Source organism: Artemia sp. Qi Xiang Cuo, chromosome 15 (genome assembly GCF_049724085.1).
Source record: "Artemia sp. Qi Xiang Cuo chromosome 15, ASM4972408v1, whole genome shotgun sequence".
In the NCBI taxonomy this organism is placed as follows: Eukaryota; Metazoa; Arthropoda; class Branchiopoda; order Anostraca; family Artemiidae; genus Artemia; species Artemia sp. Qi Xiang Cuo.
The window spans coordinates 4,016,131-4,038,571 of record NC_142808.1 but is presented as its reverse complement, the minus strand read 5'-3'; the positions used below and the strand labels follow the sequence as shown (position 1 = coordinate 4,038,571).

General features: G+C 32.9%; 1 protein-coding gene across 1 annotated transcript in view; it reads right to left on the bottom strand.

Moving 5' to 3' along the window:
• The window catches only part of LOC148943246 (reelin-like), a 292,228-nt gene that overhangs the window by 254,204 nt on the left and 15,583 nt on the right, over nucleotides 1–22,441 (bottom strand). The window contains exons 4-7 of the mRNA XM_089101783.1: nucleotides 19,373–19,527; nucleotides 12,320–12,527; nucleotides 6,338–6,458; nucleotides 2,400–2,481 (exon numbers count right to left, since the gene is read on the bottom strand). Of these exons, the coding sequence (XP_088957909.1) occupies nucleotides 2,400–2,481; nucleotides 6,338–6,458; nucleotides 12,320–12,527; nucleotides 19,373–19,527 (566 nt within the window). The remainder of the gene's footprint in view (nucleotides 1–2,399; nucleotides 2,482–6,337; nucleotides 6,459–12,319; nucleotides 12,528–19,372; nucleotides 19,528–22,441) is intronic.

Sequence of the window (22,441 nt, the reverse complement as noted above, 5' to 3'; positions counted from 1 at the left end):
TTTAATTCGTAAAGAGATCCATTTAGGAAAATAAAATTAAAATTTTTGTGCAAATAAATTCTGCATTAACTAAAAAACGATCAGAAATTAAAAAAAAAAAGTTTTTTTAAAATGAAAGTAAGGAGCGAAATTAAAACGAACAGAAAGTATTACCTATATGAAAGGGGGTGCCCCCCCTTCTCAACGCCTCGATCTTTACGCTAAAGTTTGACCTTGTGTCACAACTTTATTTTTTTTAAACAATAAAAAACTTTAGCGTAAAGAGCGAATCCTTATGATTTCAAATATATCAGTTTCATCAAGTTTAGCTATACCGATCAAAAGCTACGCGCCTGAGAAAAATTTGCCTTGTTTTCGAAAAAGGGGGAAAACACCCTCTAAAACTCATAGAATTTTAATGAAAATCACATCCTCAGAGAACCCTACTATAGAAGTTGAAAGATCGTATCTGGAGACTCATTCGAACGGAAATTAAAAGTTACAATGTCCTTTTCAATTAAGCCAAAAAAAAAAAATGGAGGGCAAATAGGCCCCCTCCCACGCTAATTTTTTTTTCCAAAAGTCATCCACCCAGACACCGGAATTAGACAAACCCAGTTTATAGCACGAGCCGGTGAAATTTAACCCCCCCCCCCAAAACTCTCACACTCTTTGTAACACGCAAGCTTTTCATTCAAAGCAGAAAAATAACACCATGTTAGGAAAAAGCATGAGTCTGAATGATAAAAAACTGTTTTTCGAAACAATTAAAACTTGTAAACATACCTATGGAGGAGAGATTTTATTTACATAATAGAAAAAAGTGGCCTTAGACGTTTCTATCGAATATAGTCGTCATATTCTTAAGATTTTGTTTTGTTGGAGGGGGGGAGGGGCTAAGTCCCTCTGAAATTTGAATTTACTAGTAAAACGTTTTTCTTTAATTTTTTTTTTTGGGGGGGGGGAAATAAAATAATTAAAAGTTTACTAACATTGAAAATTGAAAAATCCATTTTTTTAAAAATTTAAAAATATATGGTGTACTATAAACAAGGTCTTAAAAAATAATGAACATTGGAATGCAATGTATGGAAATTATATCGGTTTTTTTTATTGAGTACATTATAGCATGACAAGTTTTTTTAGAAAACCGATCAATCAAGTTATAATATTGGACTAACCACCAACTTTCTCTAATCAACTGACACACAAAAAATCGATGTCATAATAGAAAACATGTCTGCCAAGCTATGTAGAGTTCATTTTAATAGGCAAATGACCCTGGTAAGGCATATTACGCAATCACGACCAGGACTGTGCATTGCCTTACTACTAGCTGAGCAACATACAACCTAGATTACCATATCTGCCAAGATTTTATTATTATTATTGTTGAAAAATTATAGATAAAATGTGTTCATTTTTGTCAGTAATTAGTCGGAATTCAACGTTTAGTAAATTTTACTTGACGTTGACTAACTAAAATTTTCAATTCAAGTTAGAATAAAACGTTTTTTAGTGAAATGACATCGTTTTAATACAATTTTGAAAAAGGATTATGCTAGCTTTGCCTCTCACGGAGACTATCTGTCTTGGCTTTATTATAATTAGCCATGGCTCAAGTTTTTCATCACTTCCACCAAACAGATTTGAATTCAAAAATCTAAAATAAAACCTGAAATTTAAAATTTTGTAACCTAACCTAAATTTTTTTTTTAGGTTTATCGATTACTTGGGTAGGTAAAAGACGAACACGCTTCGTGAAGCGCCTTTTTAGTCTTTCCAAATACATTAATCACTACCGTCGCTAGTTCAATTTTGAGCCCTTAATTGGGTTCTTAATTAGGCTTATCTTCTGGCTTGTAGAACTAAGAATTAACCATGTAAAAACATATAATTCAATAGGCATGGGGTACATAAGAATCAAATCCGTTAAAGTTAGCAATTTATAAATCTGATAGTTCTACCATTTCCTTAAACGTTTCATTTTATTTACAGCTTCTTCCATCTGCTATCGAAGTTCCACAGCATTACAGTATAACAGCATTATATTAAGCACAGCATTTTACAGGATTGTAAGACAGCATTACAGAGTTACAGAAGTTTTACAGTTAGTTTTCTCTAAACTCGGGGAAATGTTTAATAAATTAGTAGAATTATAAGCCTTAGAATTACCAGGTTTAAGAAATTTGAAAGCAGTAAATTGATGCATGTGGCACATATGACTATGGCACTGTGGCACTTATCTTATCTCCCAAACAACACAGCTACCAAATCTTTCTAAAATTATTTCTGGGATGGAAGTTAAGGTTTCCTTTTTAAATTAAAAAAAAGCTCCCTAACTGTGTCTATAGTTTTGAGGTGAGATGTAACAGCTTGGATTCAATAGTTATTATAGTTTGTGAAAAATCTTGACTTACCTTCTAAATATGGCTGCCAAAACCTTAGCAAAGCCAAGTTTACCCTCATCTGAAGTGGTATTTCGACAACGTAGGTTCCTCCCTTAAAGTAAATTGTAATTACTAATTGACGGACTGTGTAAACACTAAACTGATTAATGCAGACTAATAATAATGAAAAGAGATATACACAATTTTGGAAATCTTTGTTGGACTTTCTGACCAAAACATAACTTAAACTTTTCCACATGCTGACCAATGGTCTAGATCGTGCAGGTACGGATCTCCTTGTTCACTGCCTTTGGCAGGGACTGCAATACGTCCGACTCTTCCCGACTTTCATATGACATCCGGATGAAAAATCATCCGACTCTTCCCAACTTTATGACTAAGAGTAATGTAATATAACTTTCAAAAAGAAGAAAAAAATACCAAGTCATTAGTGCTAATTTGGCTCACAAAAAGCTCATATAATTAAACCATCATGTAGTTCCACAATAAAATGAAGTAAAATAATATAAAACTTTATTAACAAAAAAAAAAAAAAAAAAAAAAAAAAAAAAAAAAACATAATATCGAACATCAAACATGCTAGATGACTACTGGCGTTTAACAAATTTATATCCATTCAATCAAAAATAAAAATCAACTAAAAACAAACCTATCAATTTATAAGTACAAAACATCCAACCTAAAAAAATGCAACCCAGAAAATTCTCTTTTAATTCTTTTGAAACTATTAAATCCGTATTATTGCTTATATAATTAGAAACATCTTACAAGCATTTTGGCCTTTGGACACAAAAATAAGACTCAGAATGTGGAGTCAAATTCAAGGAAAATTCTTAGGTTTTAAGCGTGTCTCACTGGATAGTGAAGAATATATACCAGTTAATGTCACCTAAAAGCATGGTTTTGACTTTAAATATAGATGCCACAGCTCACAGTCAGCTAAAAATTCAGAAAGACATACCAATGTAAACTGCAAACGTTGAAATTTACTTTTTTTTATATAAACAACGTTGGAACGGAAGTCTTGTTTATATTGCAGTATTTAGATAAACCAATCATCCTATTCAAAGTGAAATGCATCCCTCGAGGCATTAAGCATTGGCAAGCACCCCCGACTCTGTTTGGGCTACAGACGATCAACCAATATTCTTGGTTAAATTCAACATAAAGGGCTGACTGACAATCACAACAATATAATATATAATTTATCATTTATGAATATTTATAAAAAAAATTGATTTTGAGGAACCTCTCCAAAGTGTATCCAAGACCAGTCCTAAATAACTATAAAATAAATAATAATATAATAAATTACTTGCAGTCCCGACTAATTTCTTTTTAACCCTCAAACTTCAAAAAAACTACCAACTTCATGTGATTCTTTGCTTTGACGTAAGGGATGGGAAACTCTCTGAAGTGTCTGAAATGTTTACTATGGAATACATGACACAGACTGGAATAGTATTCAATTTCATCGAGTCTTCAGATCTTGTAAAAATCTCTCATACAACAACAGTTACTACACAAAATTAGATGAGGTATAGTTTATAATTCATGAGTTTTCATGTTAATTGTAAATTTTGAAAAGCCTTTCCAAGTATTTCCGAGATCAGTCCCTTCAAACAATAGGTAATAAACAACTTTTCGCTCCTACTAATTTTTGCCAGCCCCTCTGGCACCATAAACCACAATATTTCATTATGTTTCTTTGATTCACGCTATGAATTGACAACTCCCAGGAGTGTCTGGCGTAATATGTCTAGAATATATAGTTCAAACTAAACGGTAGTTGTCAGTTTCTGGTCTAAAACAGCTTTTGATCTGAGGCTGATCAAAAAAATTTCGAACGCTTGTAATACTTTTTTACATCTGGGCTGATTCAAATTATTTTAAATTCAGTTGCTCCTTATGATTTGAGCTGAATTAAATAATCCAAGAGCAATTTTAAATAAAATTAATTATTCATGAATTCAGGCAATATCACACAATTCAAAACCCTTTCCCAACAATCAATATTGACCATTAATTTAAAAAAGTACCGTTCCCAAATGTTCCCAAGACCAATCCTCTCAACCACTAGAAAATAAATTAGTTTACTTATGTCCACAATGGCCGATATTCCTGATGAGATCTCTCCCATAATGAAGGCTGCTGTGTCTCTAACAACAGAGTAATCTTCAACCCTTGTAGAATTGCTCTAAGATAACTGTTGGAGCCAATCCTTTTACTACTGTCGAAATTCCCGATATTACGCATATCCGCCTTCTTTGATAATAATGCCATCTTGGAAATTGGAGCTATCCACTTGATCAATTTTTACTAGTTTATATTCTGGAAGTTGGTAACAAATCACATTTATATGTTTGATATTTTCTGCTGTGAATTGTTGTTTCACTTTTTGTCCACCCCTTGGTTATTGTTATCTTTATACTTATTGTTATTATCTTCTCTCTTTAAACGAGTAATTGTGTATTTATTTTTAAATTTTATTTTATAAACGGCTCCACATTTTTCCAATGATAATTGGCACCCTGAGGTATTCTGGACTGAAAAAACGATCAGAAATTAAATGGGATAACGAACGTGCTATTTTAGTGTCTCTAAAGAATAAACAGGAAGGAGAAATAGAATTCACCCCAGAATTTCTTAACTCAACTGAAATTGCTAATATGACTCTCAATGACTTGGAACTAAAGAACTAAACGATGAGTATGGGAATCTGTAATTTAGATATTTCAGAGGGCATAGGCAAAGGAACTATCCAGGTTGTTACTGAATTATATAAAAACGTAATTAAAGCAAAATTATAACGACTGGGGAAAAACTGGGAAATAAGAAGGGTACTTGTGTCTTATAGCCACCACACTCATGTTCTGTCGAGAACTGAAGTTTGGTTAATGTCAATAAAATAAACCAAAATATGATGAAAATATAATTCGTTATCAACAAAATTATGAAAATTACAACAAAGAATTATGGAAGGGGGCCACGCAGACCGCATTATATTAAATACGTATGATAAACTGACCTAACATAACCAAAATACCAACTAAATATTTAATAAATTATAGGTACAATTCAATTTTCCACCGAGCCGAAGCTAACACTGTCTGATATAAAGACCATGAAAACTCGTTATTGTCTCATGTTCGCGATACAATATTTTGAGTGTGGTGGCTATAAGACAAAAGTACCAGAAGTTTTTTGGTATCTATGACGTCATTCAAGACTACATATGATTTGAATGAGTCCAAACAGCTAAAGCAAAAAGCATGGAAAAAAGTCTGAGGTAATGATACATCAAAATGAAGCACAAACAAGATCTATGACTAGAAAACATGCGACAAAAAGCGTCACAACGAATCTGAAATGAAGATGACGGATAACAAAATCTGCGGTTAGAAGAAAAGCGACCGGGGTGTTCACATCGGATCGTAAATGAAATATGCGGTTAGAAGAGAAGCAACAGTGAGAATCACAACAAATCCCAGAAGAAAACAAATCCTATAAAATGGATTTTTCTTTGATGCATTAACAGAAATGAGGAATTGAATTCACGCCAGTATTTCGTAATTGAAATGAAATTTCTGATTTGACACCTCAGGACTTAAAATTAAATAACAATGCTTGATTATGGTACTACGCATTTAGACAATCAAATATATACGAACGTACAGCGTGCCGAGTGCCGGTACCCGGGCGAAGCCCGGTCTCTTGGCACTTACTTATTATTATTATTATAGCTATTATTGCTCTTATTATTACTATTATTATTCTTAATCTTGGTAATATTATTAGTATTATTATTATTGTTATTGTTATTATTATTATTATTATCATTATTATTATTATTACCATAGTATACTTCAATAATTCTTCATATTACTGTAATATGGAGAAACTCTGTTATCTAAGGAATTATACATTTTAAGGATGTAATAACTCACTTGTTTGTAAAATTCCAGATTAGTCCATGTTTGGCCATTAGAGTCACTCATATCCAGTATTACACTTCGTCCGTCATTAATAACATCCTCATGTTCAAACGATAGACAAAATTTGACAAACCTAGAAAAACAACAAAAAGACTTGATCTTCATTCAAAAAGAATGAGCTTCCTTTAAAGTCTTCATACACTGGTGAGTGAACGAATAGAATTACCTTTAGGAGATAGGAAAATGTATCATATAGTCGTTTTTCTGTATCTATTATACAAGCAAAAACAGCATATTCTTATATAGTTTTCGGATCTTGGATTGGTGGTATCTTAACCATCTAAATGTTGCTATACTACAGCAAAATTTGTTCAAATGGACCTAATAAAAACTTCATTAGATAAACTTTAAACTAATCGTGTTAAGACTGAGAAATATCAAAGTTAACCAGGCTATTTGGGAGCGTACGAGATCTAAAACTTATGAGCTATTGGTTACTAAGACTATGCGTTTATTTCTCCTCAGTTTCTTTGGTATATTCTAAAACTTTATCCAAGGTTTATTCTTTGTCCAAGGCGCAGGGGTTCGATCCCTGGCGTGGCCAGTTATTTGGGTTTGGGACGCGGTTCTGTGGTGTGACCGGAGTCGACCCAGCTCTAAATTGGTACCTGGAGAAATCGGGGGAAGGTAAGCTGGAAGGGTGTGCGAAAGAACAGGATGGCTTGCCCCCAGCCTCCCATTGCACTTCCTAGCTGAAGGGCCTCGAAACGGAGATCAGAACCGCTGGTTTGGAGCTTAAGGTTCTAGTGCCGTCATACTTACCTTTTTTTTCTTTTCTTTTTTATATTCTAAAACTATGAACCTTATTTAGTAGGAATTTCTGTTAGTCCGAGTTAAGTTTGGTTTAGCACATGACTTTGCTTATGATTGCCCAAATTTTTAATAAGACTGCTTAATTTCCATTGAAGAAAATGTTCTTTTGGAAAATTTTTTTAGAATTATTCCTAGTACATGTGTCGTAATCATCTTAAATTTGACTTTCAGACCATTTCTTAAACTCTAAAAACCTTAAAACCTCCAACAATTCATCAATTTTGCTAATACTTTATATAGGACGCTCAAATCATATGTATAATCTAAGTCTAGAAGAGTTTTACCTTCCCATTTGATACCATGTTCTCCCATAGTCGTGCGCGTCAGTAACAAGTCGGTCAAAATAATCAATTTAAATTGGAAAGCGACACAACCCTGCTTAAACTTGATCCTAATCATAACCAACTAGTAATCTTACTTCAAATCTTAGTCCTAGAAACATAATATTTGGAGGTATCACCAATCAAACAAACTGGCAATCTCAAAATTTTGATCAGATGCATTTTGATAAACAAGGGTGTGTATGGGTGGGGGGGGGTGTTTAGATACCCTCTGATCCCTTTTGGTTCACACAAATGAAACTAAAACTTTCAATTTCCAAACAAATGAGCCACCTCTGAAGTTTATACGACCAACCATTACACAAAAGCCCTATATGCCCCCAGGGCATAACTTAAAAAACTTACTCCCGGGCTCTGGGGGTTGGTGTTGATTAGAATTTTTTACTATCTAATGTTTGAACTATTGTTAACTAAATTACAATCTCAAATTTGGATCAGAGGAGTTTGGGGAACAACAGCGTGGTGGGGCAAGTTGCCCTCTGATCTCTTTGACTCTTAAGAAGTGAACTAGAACTTTCAATTTCCAATTAATTGAGCCCTCTCTGAAGTGTATACGAGAGTCCCTTCCGTAAGAACCATATATGCCCCCAGGGCATAACTTACTACGCCTACCCTCGGGCCTGGAGGGCTGTGTCGACTTCGGAGTTTTTGTTATCTTATCTTTGAACTATTTTTAACAAAATGGCTATCTTATAATTTTTATTGGGTGAATTTGGGAAAGTGGGGGCGTGTGGAGGGTTAGATGCCCTCCGATCACTTTTGAATCTTAAAAAGGGCACTAGAACTTCCGATTTCAAATTGAAAGAGCCCCGTCCGAAGTTTATACGAACACCTCTTCCATATGAAGTGCCTCTGGGAAAATATATAAAAAAATAAAACATTGGAGCCGTATGGCCTTTACTATAGGCAACGCTATAGCGTTGCCTCTGAACTGTTACTCTATCACTTCCTGGAAAAAAATATTTTAATGATTCAAAATCTTATTTTAATGATCATTTCAATTATCGGTTTAACGAGTATATTTAATTTTTGAACAAAAATAAGGTTCTTATCGATTCTTAGTAAGGATGATTAAATTTTTCTTTATTAATCTGCTTTTAAATTTAACGTTATTATGATACCTTAACAACAATTTTAGGACCAAGAAAAGTTCGATCAAGACAAAATCTACGGAAGAAAGTCTTTCTATTGCAAGCACAAATAATGCTCCTGTCCTTAGCAGAGCGGTAGCCCTGCTCTTTTTTGTGGTAAATAAGGTTTGTTTTAACTTTGACTTCATTATTCAATTTAAGTTCTTGTAGTAGAATGTTTTATTACAAGTTTCACATTATTATAAAATGGAATTTCTGTTAGGTTGAATTAAGTTTGATTTAACATATTCCTTTAATTCTGATTGCCTGACTTTCTAATAGGACCCCTCTAATTTCCTTCAATGAAATTTTTTTTGGGAAACTTTTTTGGGCTTAGTCTTCTTAACTTTAATTTTCAAACCAATCCTTAGACTGTAAAATCAAAAGACCTCTGAGAATTAATCAATTTAACTAAAATGTTATATAGCACGCTCAAACCCTGGAAGAGTTTGATACCATATTTGATATACCCATTAGAGATATACCCATTTGATACCATATTCTCTCATAGTCTTGCTCGTCAGGAACAAGTCTGTCAAAATAATTCAAGTAAATGGGAATACGACAGAACCCAGCTTAGATTTTGATTCTACTCCTAACCAACTACTAATCTCATTTCATAGCCTAGTCGCAGATATTCGGAAATGCTACCAATCACTTTAATTCTCCTATCTGGCGTACCATAAACGGATATAGCCTTTAGAAAAGCTCTTCTATTAGCTGAACTCAATTCCTGTTCACAATCTATAAAACTGAAAATGAGGGGTCTGAATCTTCTTAATTATTAGTATAAGAGTAAATATTTCTTGAACGCATCCTCTCCCCTCCCTAAAACTACACTTTTCTTCAAAATTTATTTACAGTTCCTCTTAGTCTTTTAAGCATAATACCGAGAAAGTCATTTTTTTAAAACATTTAAGCTAGTGGATCTGTAATTACTATAATCACTATCACCAGTTTTCCCATAAATGGGTTCAAACAGATTTATCTAAAAATCACTAGGAATCTCCTTTTCTTAAAATTTATATCCCTAATCTTCAAGGATTTTTTTTTAATTTTCGCAACCAAGTTCAAATTTTCAACTTCAAAAATTAACTTACAGCAGTTGAGGCGTTAATAATTTTCAATCCCTTTAAATGTTGCCCTTACTCCCTCCTTTTAAAATAAATCTTTATTTCAAAAATGTCAAAACCGTTTCATTCGTTTAGAATAACATCCCGGAACTTCATTACGGTGCAACACATTATCAAAATGTTCTACATATTCATTCTTTACACTGTCCTTATCAGTAATTGAGGTCCCCATCTAATCTTCAACTCGGACAAGTCCAGACTAACTGTTTCATCTCATTTTAATTACCTGACTCTATATTATCTATCGTATATACTACCCCTTCTGCTTGCTTTCTTAATTCAATAAATATTCCTTATCTTGCTTATGTGGATGATATTCTATTGATCAGAAGGACGAAAAAAGGACTTTTTTGTCTTTTCGAAAGCAGTATCTAAACTTTACGCCATCAGTTAAGTTTCTTAACCTTTCAAAATGTAAAAAACTTTCTTTTAACAGTAATGTCATGACTCCTTTAATCTATGGGGCATTTTCTATCTCGTCAGTTTCTTCTTTTCGGTGGCTGTGAATTAATGTTAGTAAATCACTAAAATCCTTCTGGACTCTTGCTGCTGCTGATAACAAGAAAAAAAAATAAAAGTAAGCAATTCTAAAATTCTCCTTTTATAAACCTCCGTGATTTATACGACCACTTCTTCCGTAAGAGTTTATATGCCCACAGGGCATAAGTTACAACCCCTACCCCGGGCTCTGAGGGTCTAATGTTGACCCCCAATTTTCTGTTATCTGATCGTTAGATTATTTCAAACAAACTGACAATCTCAAAATTTTGATCAAATACATTTTGATAAACAAGGGTTTGTGTGTGTGGAGGGAGGGGGGTGGTAGATGTCCTCTGATCCCTTTTAATGCAAAAAAACGCAACTAAAACTTTCAATTTCCAAACAAATAGGCATAGACATAGACACTTTTATTTTAACAAAAAAAAAACATTCAGTAAACATCAGAAATAAATAGACAACCACATTAAGATTAAAAAAAATCCTATTGGTGGCTGTATCTTCTAACTGCCCTTTAATCAAAAATAAATAAAAACAATAATAATTATTAATAAATTCTTATTTAAAAAAAAAAGAAGGTAAGGAAAAAAAGTCAAGAAAACAATTTACATTGTCACACTCTACCCATCCTCCCCCTCCTCCCCCTTCCCTCTTGCTCCCTCCACTCCCCTTTGAAGTTTACACGAGCCACCTTTGAAGTTTACACGACCAACCATTACAGAAAAAACTTATATGTCCTCGGGGCATAACTTAAAACAATTACCCCTGGACTATGGGGGTTTGTGTCGATTCGGATTTTTTGTTATCTAACGTTTGAACTATTTTTTAACAAAATGGAAGTCTCAAATTTGGATGAGATGGGCTTGGGGAAAAACAGCGTGGGGGAATAGTTCCCCTCGGATCTCTTTTGACTCTTAAGAAGTGAACTAGAACTTTCAATTTCCAATTAAATGAGCCCTCACTGAGGAGTATATGATAATCCCTTCTGTAAGAACCATATATGCCCACAGGGTATAACTTACTACGCCTACCCCTGGGCCTGGAGGGTTGTGTCGACTTTGGAGTTTTTGTTATCTGATCTTTGAGCTATCTTTAACAATTTTTATTTAACAGCTATCTTATAATTATATTTAACAGCTTTTCTTAAATATTTTTTTAATATTTAACAGCTATCTTATAATTTTTATTGGGTGCATTTGGGGAAAAAAGTGCGTGGAGGGCTAGTTGCCCTCCGATCACTTTTGAATCTTAAAAAGGGCACTAGAACTTCCGATTTCAAATTGAAAGAGCACCGTCCGAAGTCTATACGAACACCCCTTCCATTAAAAGTGCCTCTGGGAAAATATAAAAAATAATAAAACATTGGAGCCGTATGGCCTTTACTATAGGCAACGCTATAGCGTTGCCTCTGATAAGTTACTCTATCACTTTCTGGAAAAACTTATTTTAATGATTAAAAAAAATCAAGTCAAGCTTGTGAAAAAAACTTTAATATATTTTCAATAATTTATGTTTGAGCCAATTTCCGAATGTTTGATTGGCTAACATTAATTTCAAGGTTTCAGTTCCAAGTTCGGTGAATTTGAAGTCAGGATGTCGCCTTCACTCTAATAACCTTTGAAAATCAATAAAACATGATAATATGATACTATATCGAGGTATGGCATCCATTGACATTTTCTAACAAAAGCTAAGATCTTTATTTTTACTATTGTATACTTTTGGATGTTGGGGGTTTGGAGGTAATACATCAACGGACATGTTTACCCTTTTTTCTTCTATACATAGTATTGACTTCTGTTTTTAGTAATTGAAATTTTTAGCAAGCAAAAATTCTACTATTGAAAAAATATAGATGTAGATTTTAGATTTTAGTCCAGATTTTAGGTCTACAGAGTCTCAACCCAGGCGGCCTTAAGTTTTGTCATGTTTTTTATACTTCGCTCTAATGTCTTATTTAAAATTTCAGTGCAAAATTTTTCCAGGAAACGATTGTTTACTCTAAATAAATAAAATTACCTCAAATCGATTGCTTTCATAGGTTTTGTAATCAGGATTCGTGGCTCTGGTAAGGAAAAATTCAAGCAAGACTCTGTGTATCCTTCAAACTCATTTTTGAAAAGATGCCCTCCACGAATTGTTGGAAACATCTTCTTAAATTCATTGTTTTCAAAATTTTGGAATAGTGGGGCTGGGTAAACAATGCCACTAGTTTCGCAACTGAAACCTAAAAAAAAACAAATTTAATAGGAGCAAAAAGGAGGCATTTATATTTTGGATACGCATAAATTCGAATACAGACATAGGTGTGAAAAATTTTGTAATAATGTTCCAAGGACAATAGTTAGGAAGCCGTTATCGTTATGCCCCCTTCCCTCCAAAAAACGTAGCTATATAATATGATTAGGCCTGTATATGTTTTCTCATTAATGTTCCAAATTAAACTAATTGGGTTATTTCAAGTGACCATAATTTTCAAAAAGTTTAAAGGTGACAAACTACAGGTAAAGAGCGACCAGTGATTGCATTAACCAAAACTCTAAAGAAGAGGTGATTTTGGTATCAATATGTCGGTAGTTTTTTTTTATCGTGATTCCAGATGTATCAATTCATTAAGTTTAAAGCTACCAATCCATATTTCTTGGCCTGAAAAAATATCATCCAACTCCAAAAATGGAGTAATCTTGAGGAAACATACACTCTTATTTCAGCACATCAGAGAACCCTCTTGTAGAGCATTCAAGCACCTTTTCAAAAAATACACAATATCTTGTTTCCTGAAAAGAATGGTTAAAATGCGCGTCTACTTGTTTGCTATTTTTTGGGTGGGAGATGGGGAGGAGGGGACTATGTAAAATTAATGGCCCTGAAGTCCATGAAATAATAAGAAGGGATCCAGTCACACTTGTGATTTTGTATTACCCTATATAAAGAACAAAAGAAGATTGCGCAAAAGCAAAGCGGGTTTTCTGTCACTTTTTGGTGCAATCCATAGTAAAGGCCGGAAGAGAGCAAAATCCTACCGGATAAAAATTATTATATACCCAGTCGAAGAGGTATATATATGTATATATAATATATATATATATATATATTATATTTATGTATATATTATTATTATATATATATATTATAATATATAATATATTTATATATATATATATATATATATATATATATATATATATATATATATATATATATATATATATATATATATATATATATATATATATATATATATATATATATATATATATATATATATATATATATATATATATATATATATATATATATATATATATATATATATATATATATATATATATATATATATATATATATATATATATATATATATATATATATATATATATATATATATATATATATATATATATATATATATATATATATATATATATATATATATTAATTTTGAATCTTTCATCAAAGTTTATTAGCATATAGTAAACTTATGTTATTTTAGAAAAATGGGTCAAATACCCCCAAAGAAATTCTAGCTGGCTGAAAAAAGACATATCAAAATTCAACATGTATGAGAACCCTAGGGCTTACGTCTGTAAAATTCCGAAATTTGTCGCTTTTTCCGGAGAAGAATGGTCATAATTTCGAGTTTTTTAATCTTTCAAAGTAATGAATATATCGTATCAGTAGTAATAGATTCTCGAAAGAGGGCTCATTTGAACAGAAATTGAAAGATCTGTGACGAAATTAAATAAAACAAGATCACACTATGATAAAGTACCAATTCTGCCGTGTCTTCTAACAAAACAGCAATTTTTGCCTAACAGTTGAGGCTAAAATACTGAATACTATGACTACCATTACGACCATTATGACTACCATTACCATTATGACTACCATACCATTATGACTACCATTACGACCTCAGTAGTGACAATCATTGCCAAGTATCTAGCTTACCTTGTTAATCTTTCATTAGATAAAAGAATTTTTTCTGAAATGTTAAAGAAGGCAAGGATAATCCCTCTTCACAAAGGGAAATATCATACAGACACAGCAAATTATAGACCAATATCAATATTATCAGTTTTCTCGAAAGTCTTTGAAACGCAAACGAAAAACCAGATTTATCAAAATTTGGAGGCCAAAGGCTATTTTAGGCTATTGGCTTGCCATTCAACCGAAGACGCCCTTACTTCACCAAGTCTATTCGTAAGCAGAATCCTAGATTCGGGTGCTTTATCTGCAGCTGAGTTTCTAGATATTAAGAAAGTATTTGATGGCATGCGCCACGAAATACTACTAGGAAAACTGGATAATATTGCAGTTTGTGACCAAGTTCTAGATTGTTTTTAGTCTTACCTAGTAAATCGTCAAATTTACACAGAAAACAACAGTACAAAAATGTCATAGTTAACTGCGGGGTGTCACAGGGCTCTTTACTGGGACTGCAATTCTTTCTCGTTCATGTAAATGATCTTCAGCCTATATTGATTGCTGCAAGTCGTGAGCCTTATTTCTGCAAACTATGTCACCCCCAAATGGTACCGGAGTCTATAGTAGAAGCCAACGACGCACTAACCGCATTTGCAAATTCATTTATGACAAGCTCTGAATGGAACATTTAGTCTCTCAAAAGCAAGCTACAAGACATTCTTGAAGAAATATTCTTGTCGATGGACACAAATCGTCTAATTACCAACGTTGACAAATCATGTTTTTTTTAATTTTTTTTTCCGTATAGACTCGCTGCCTTCTAATATCATTGGCACTTAAACATCTCGTAGACATATCAGAAGACCAGAAAAAGGACACGTTTGATACCTTGGGGTCTTAATTGATGAACATATCTCGTTCGGAAACTACATAGCAAGTGTTAAGACGAAGCTTTCAAGGAACCTTGAAATCTTGAGAAAACTCAGTGACCAATTCCCTAGAAAAGCACTGATCCTGACTTACGATTAACTTATTAAATCTCACATTTAATATTGTTCTACATCGTGGCAATTCACTTTCAAGACACACTTACAGAGAGTTAAATTACTTCAAAATAAAACACTTCAAATTTTAGGCCCAGCACCAAACCGACAATCAAGGGCATCACTTTGCTGAATATGTTGCACTGTTTTTTTTTCAATTATTTTTCAGGAAAACTCCCATCACTATTTAAAGGTTTATGTACAATAAATTCACAAATCCATAGTTTAAATATTCGATCCTCATTAAAAATTTATGTATCCCCTACACTGACCGTTAGGTCAGAATTTTCTCCTGTATAGGGAGTGGAATGCACTTCCAAAATAGCTGAAATCATGTAGGTCTTTCAGCTCCTTTAAAAATAAAGTTAAAAAATATGTAAAGCATTAAACATTTATTTTAATTTTATTTATTTTATTAGTATGTTTTGAATATTTTGGTATTATTATCTATTATATTTTTGTTTGACATTTCAAGGGGTGCGGATGAAGAGTCGTATTAAATTTATTGGTAATTCATTGGTAATTCATGGCGGCTCGGGATAGAAATTTGAGAAGACAGGAGGCCATGCTGAATTTAGAGTATCTATTACCTAAGGGCCCTTTAACTAAGGGCCCAACGTATCTATTATCTAAGGGCCCAAACGTACATTAACTTCACAAGCAGCTGTGGTAAGTGCATTTTTATATTCTTGATTTTGAAATTAAAACCCAAATTCAACTGAACTGAACTGAACACTAGGGTAAGAGGAATGGGATGAAAAGTATTCTGTACGATGTCTCAAGAAGAGAAAGGCTTATTGATCAATGTTTGCTTTAAATTTTATAAGCTTTAGTTCAAATTTCGGTTGAAAAAGAATTTGGTGAATGAAAATATTTTCTGAAGAAATAATATCGAAAGACAGTAAGTAAATAAAACATTCAAGGCTACTCACTAGGTATATTCGTTGCGCTCGAAAATAGTTTCAATAAAGCCCTAATAAAACTTAAGAGTTAATGGGGATGACTCTCCTCACATAAAAAATGTTTGTTTCAACCAAAACTTTGAAAAAATAAATCCTCACAACTATATAGACGCTAAAAAATTCTGTTTTAGAGTCGTTCCGAAACTAGAGTCGGGGAGGGAAAGAAGCAGTTGCCCCTCCACCCTGTTCCATAGCGAACCACCCCCCTGCATTGCCCTAGTTATGCTTCCTTAATGACCCTTATACAGACCAAGGGACCATTCGTTCTTATATTCTATTGCAAAATGGGCACTGTTTGAAAATTAGTTTTTCAAACAGTTCGTGGTAACGAACTATAAGTAAGGAGCGACCCGGCTCAATATTAACCGAAACTCATTTCAAATATATAAGTTCCAACAAGTTTGGTCCTATCCATCAAAAGTTACACGCCTGAGAAAACTTGCCTGATTTTCTATTCCGATATTCCGATAATTTATACTCCAAAATACCTTAGAAATCAAGTCTTACTTCACACGAATTTTTTTAAGACCCAACAACTATTTCTGAAACTACGATGACATTAGTTTGTATAAATGTTTACCTTATCCTCCAAAATATATACCTTGGAAATCAAGTCTTACTTCACGCGAATTTTGTTAAGACCCCACAACTCTTTCTGAAACTACGATGACATAAGTTTGTATAAATTTATACCTTATCTCCAAAATATATACTACAAATTATATACCTTTGAAATGAAGTCTTACTTCACACGCGCTTTGTTAAGACCCAACAAATCTTTCTGGAACTACGATGACATTAGTTTGAGGACCAACTACTAATCAATAGATTGGATCAGTTGTGAATATTCAAGAGAAAAATGATGACCAACTACTAATCAATGGAATGGGTCATTTGTGAATATTCAAGAGAAAAATGAGGACCAACTACTAATCAATGGACTGGGGTATTTGTGGATATTCAAGAGAAAAATGAGGACCAACTACTAATCAATGGAATGGGTCATTTGTGAATATTCAAGAGAAACATGAGGACCAACTACTAATCAATGGACTGGGGCATTTGTGAATATTTAAGAGAAAAATGAGGACCAACTACTAATCAATGGACTGGGTCGTTTTTGAATAATCAAGAGAAAAATGAGGACCAATTACTAATCAATGGACTGGGTCATTTGTGAATATTCAAGAGAAAAATGAGGACTAACTACTAATCAATGGACTCGGTCATTTGTGAATATTCAAGAGAAAAATGAAGACCAACTACTAACCAATGGACTGGGTCATTTGTGAATATTCGAGAGAAAAATGAGTTTCAAAAAGTGTAACCGTAAATTTTATCTTAATTCCGACTCAGTTCAGTTAAAACATGAAAACTCCTTCGTTTAAATGTTTTCATAACAAGAAAGTAGGGAACTCATTCCTACCAACAGGTCAGATCAGGCTCCTACTCAAACTGAAGAAGTATAACATTCATCTTACTTTCCCTGAAGTTTTGACAACATACATCAGCCTGTTCTTGTATATTTCACGATGACATAAATTTAGAACGCCTCAAAAGTTAAAATAGGGATTAATCCCCTCCTCCAAAAGGGAAAAATTATGGTACTTACTTTGACTACCAACCAAGTTTGATTGATATTAGACAATCTCTTTTAATCTATTTCTGGATGACGAGAATTTAAGAATCAGTTCCTTATCACTTATCCATGAAAGTAACTTCGGGTAATAATCCCCTACAAAGCAGGCCTACATCTTATAAATCCGACAATCTTTACAGCAGTACGTTCTAGCAAAAATTACAGGGCCTATCCCATATCATCACTTAAATATGTCATATTGGGTTTGGATCTAAAAAATAAGTTATAGCTAAAACACTAGCTCAAGTTATAGCTAAGACACTAGCTCTTATTTCCCACAAAGATTTATTAAGATCCACCATATTTTCTTGCAAGTGATGTGATGATATTAATGAAAATATATCTCCACCATACCCATGAAAAAGACGGGCTGTTCAGCTACCACTAAAAAGCAAATCACGTAACCAACCTGAATTCTTGTGAATCTTAACTCATCTTTAGATCCAGAGAAAAAATTTTTTATGTATTCTTTTCACAAATTTGGATCACTTTGAATTGTTCTTTCTCTGTAGCTAGTAATTTAATTTACAGCATATTTAAATCAATTACAACACAATTTATAATATAGTGATTTAATTTACCAAAACTTACGTTTGAAATTTAGATAGATCTGAGCAAAGCTACTAAATATTATGAAGGAAAAGCCATCAAGAAGCATTTATAAACTAAATACAGGTGGGAACTTGTGTTTAATTTTGAAAAGTACAAAAGATGCAAAGACATTACAGCAATTCGATTAATTGGAGCTGGGAAACTAAAAAATAGGTAAAGGCCAAGTGATGACTATCAATAGTCAGATAAATTGTCAAAGCTCTAGAATTTAGAGGCAGTCCCATTATAAGGGTCAACAATCATTAGAAGTAAATTATTCATTAGGGAGAATGGACATCAAAGTATCTTTAATCAGCTGATTGAGGATAAAAACAGAACAGCAGAGACTTCGGGAATATAAAGTACCAAGGACATCAAAATGAGTATATCCCCCTCCCACTCGCCTGGACCCATCTTAGGTCTATTAAGGGCAGAAATTCCAATTTTCTAAGAATTTTCATTGAGCTGTTTCGAAACTATCAAGTTTTTAAAGGTATTATCATATTTTTGTATGTGCTGCTACTTTGAACCCTGAAAATAAATAGGAAAATCAGATTAATTAAATTTGACAACGCTTTTGGTTCGCAGAATTTCATTCAAAACTCTCTGTTGATTCCAAAATACAACTACACATTAAAAGGAAATCCACGCCTTTTTAAGCCGTTGGGTGTCATGTAATTTAGGTTTTCTTTGTTGATTTTCACGCAAATGTCATTTTTTCTAATTTGGCATTTTTTTTCTAATTTTCTCTAATGGTGGTTATGGTTTTTACTAAGAACTAAGTTCCTATTTATTCGTACTTTTTCAAGATTAGTATAGTTGTGAAAATTCCATGTAACTGATTCAAAATCAGAGTTCTTTTCCACTACCCTTGGCAGTTTCATATTTACTTGTCACAGCACGTTCCTACCTGAAAACCCGTGGTCACACAGACAGTCAGTCTCAGCTGTGCAGACTCCAAAACCCGAACATAGATTGGAGCAAGGAATCCCAAAATAAATGTTTCTCAGTGAAAACTTTTCAGATTGACTTGAACGGACCTGTTTCCATCGAACCAAAAGACGTCTAGAAAACAAAAGCAAACATAAAACCGGTAGCATATAAGTAGTACACTAACACAAAACAAAATGAACAAACAAAATTAACAAAATAAAACATTTCTAAACAAAATAAAAGAGATAAATCGAACCGTTTGCTGTGATGAAGTGTAAGGAACGAATGGCCCTAGTCAATAGAAACCGAAACTCTGGAGAACCAACTCTAGAAGCCAACAATTATATTAAAAGGACTTAATTTTATGATTATTCCAGATATTCGGAAACAGTTAACTTTAAAGCAGATACTAAAAATTTTTAGGTAAAGCAAAATCTACATAATTTTATAAAAAGGGAAAAAATCGAATTTTTCTTTATAAGCAGTTTTTTATCAAAATTAAAGTGTTGGAGAATCTAGACAAGGCGCAGATGTTTAGGGTTCCTACTAAAAAAAAACGGCGTTACATAATTACCCCTACAAGCGGGCCATGGGTACCGTATAAGACTTTTTCTTATTAACATTTAATTTTAATTTCAATTTTTATATTTAATTTTAGATTTATTTGTATAAAACGAAATTTTAACATCACACTGTCCTTAAAAGCTTAAAGATTTCAACTCCAGATTTTATTCAAATGATTTTCTGGAATAACTTTGGATATTTAAAAACATGCAGACTTTACATCGATGGTAGGCCATAGGTCCAATTAAATGAGGAGCGGTTTTGAAGCTCAAATTGATTTTAACTCTGGTTTGAGGTTGTTTTTTATAACAAAGTTGGTTTAAAAATCCGTTTTAGTAACATGAAGACAGTAATGGAGTATGTTAGAACAGCAACCAAGCTTTTTAGAGTATCAAACTTTGATAAGGTGAAGATATACCTTTTCTTTCTTCCCTGTAAAATTCTGTTACGAAATGTGAACAATTTATTGTGTCAAATGTAACAACAAGTCCAAATGCCCATTTGTCTCAAATCCAACTTTTATCTAAATACTTTTTGGAGTGTCTTTTCATTTTTCTATAAAGTGAAAATTTCACATCAATGGTGAGTCATAGATCAAACTCAACGAGGAGCCATATTGAAATTGAAATTTTAATATAAAGCAGTACAGCGTTAGTCCTACTCCTCTTTAAGGTAGTATCTGCTCGTTTTGAGTTTTATTCGATTATTTATTGTAATTTCAGTTCTTTTTTGGTTTAACTGATTTTAATAATAGTTATATATTACTGAATGATTTAGTGATTTATGGTCTTAAAAATTATGTGACTTTAGGTTTGCCCATCGATGGTTTAATTTAGGTCTTTAATTTTTTTTTTCTAACAACGTCCTAAAATACTTGGAGACGGTTACCTTGAACAGATATCACGAAATACAGTCTCCTTTTTAAGAAAAAAAGATGTGCCAAAGCAAAGGGCATTCTTCTTCATTGTTTGCCACAAGGAAATTCCGTGGAATTGACATTCCATGATAGCCAATCGATTTTTCCTGCCTTGACATACTAAACAGAAGAAGAGTTACGCAAATCCAGCTTTGCAGTTGGACGCGATTGCTACACTCAGTTCCCTGTTTATTGATAAACCGTCGGCCTATACTGAAATGAACGCTGCAGTTGTAAGAATGCCTTATTAAGATTTCTCCCTTTGCGCTTATTAAATTCACTTTTTGAGTAGCTCAATTTCTGTAAGAGTTTAAATCCCTTTTTTGTCTTCGCTTTGTAATAATCAACGAAAGGTCCAAACCCTATATAGATCGTAATAAATTGAAAAGTCATAAATTGTATTGACAGTTCTTTGTCTCAGAGAATAACAAGCAGTAAATATCAGAAGACATTTACATTTGGTCCAGTTCCATAACAGTATAAATTTGAAAGTCGTAAGATTACGGAACTTTGTATTGCAAAATTATATAAAGACAAACTTGGGATAAACAGGTAAGATAGCTACTATTTTAACAGAAATTTTAGGATTAGTTAGAATAAAATAATGGGATAGAACAAGTCGTAGCAAAGCGAGTCAAAGCTAAGAACCAAATCAAATATAATATAAAAATCTAGGAAAAATAGGGGTTGTCATGTGTCAAGATTAAGTTAGAAAGGAGAGGAACTATTCGGTAAGTAACTGTTCTTTAACTATTTGTGTCAACCACCTCAATTTCCTTAGATATAAAGCTAGTATAGTATTATTGAACCTTTTTGTCACTGTGTTAAAACTGAGATCCCTTTTTTGTGTTTTAGGCTGATTTGTCAGTTAAAACCTTTGGGACTTCCTTTCGGCTCTAGCTTTAGCTAAAGCCTTATCTTCCCTTTTGAGGACTCACACCTGGGGTTGACTAGAACACTAAATCTCTAAGCAAAGTCCTTTTGGATATACTCTGATTTGGCTAGGGCTTTATTTCCTTTTATTAATGTATATTTATTTTATTAAGCTCTATTCTGATCCTGAGAAAGCTATGATCTCTTTTTAAATACTACAAGGTTTTTAAATTTTACTCCAATTTGGTGAGGGCTTCTATTATTCACATTAAAAGAATTCCTTTTGCGTGTTTTTGAATTTTTCTCTTATCTCATCTTTTTAGTTATAAGGCCGAGTCAATCAATCTATAGCATTAGTGAAAACATCATTCAATCAGAAACTTTGTTAGATTTGTCCCTTTTTATAAACGATTTGTCCCTTTTTGTCCTCAATATTTGTCCCTTTTTATCAAAATTATGGATTCAGGTGGGTTCTTTCATAAAACTTAAAATTAATATTCATTGTGCAATAATAAGAATTAGCTTAGAATAACTATTTGCTAAATAGGCGGGTAACTCACAACAATACAAAATAAGCTAAACAACTTTGTTCCCCCTCCTGAACTTAGTGACTCTTGGAACCTAAAGCTCAGTCATTATGATAAGTCTCACACATATAGTTGAATTTTCAAAGATACTGTTTTAATTCTCTTT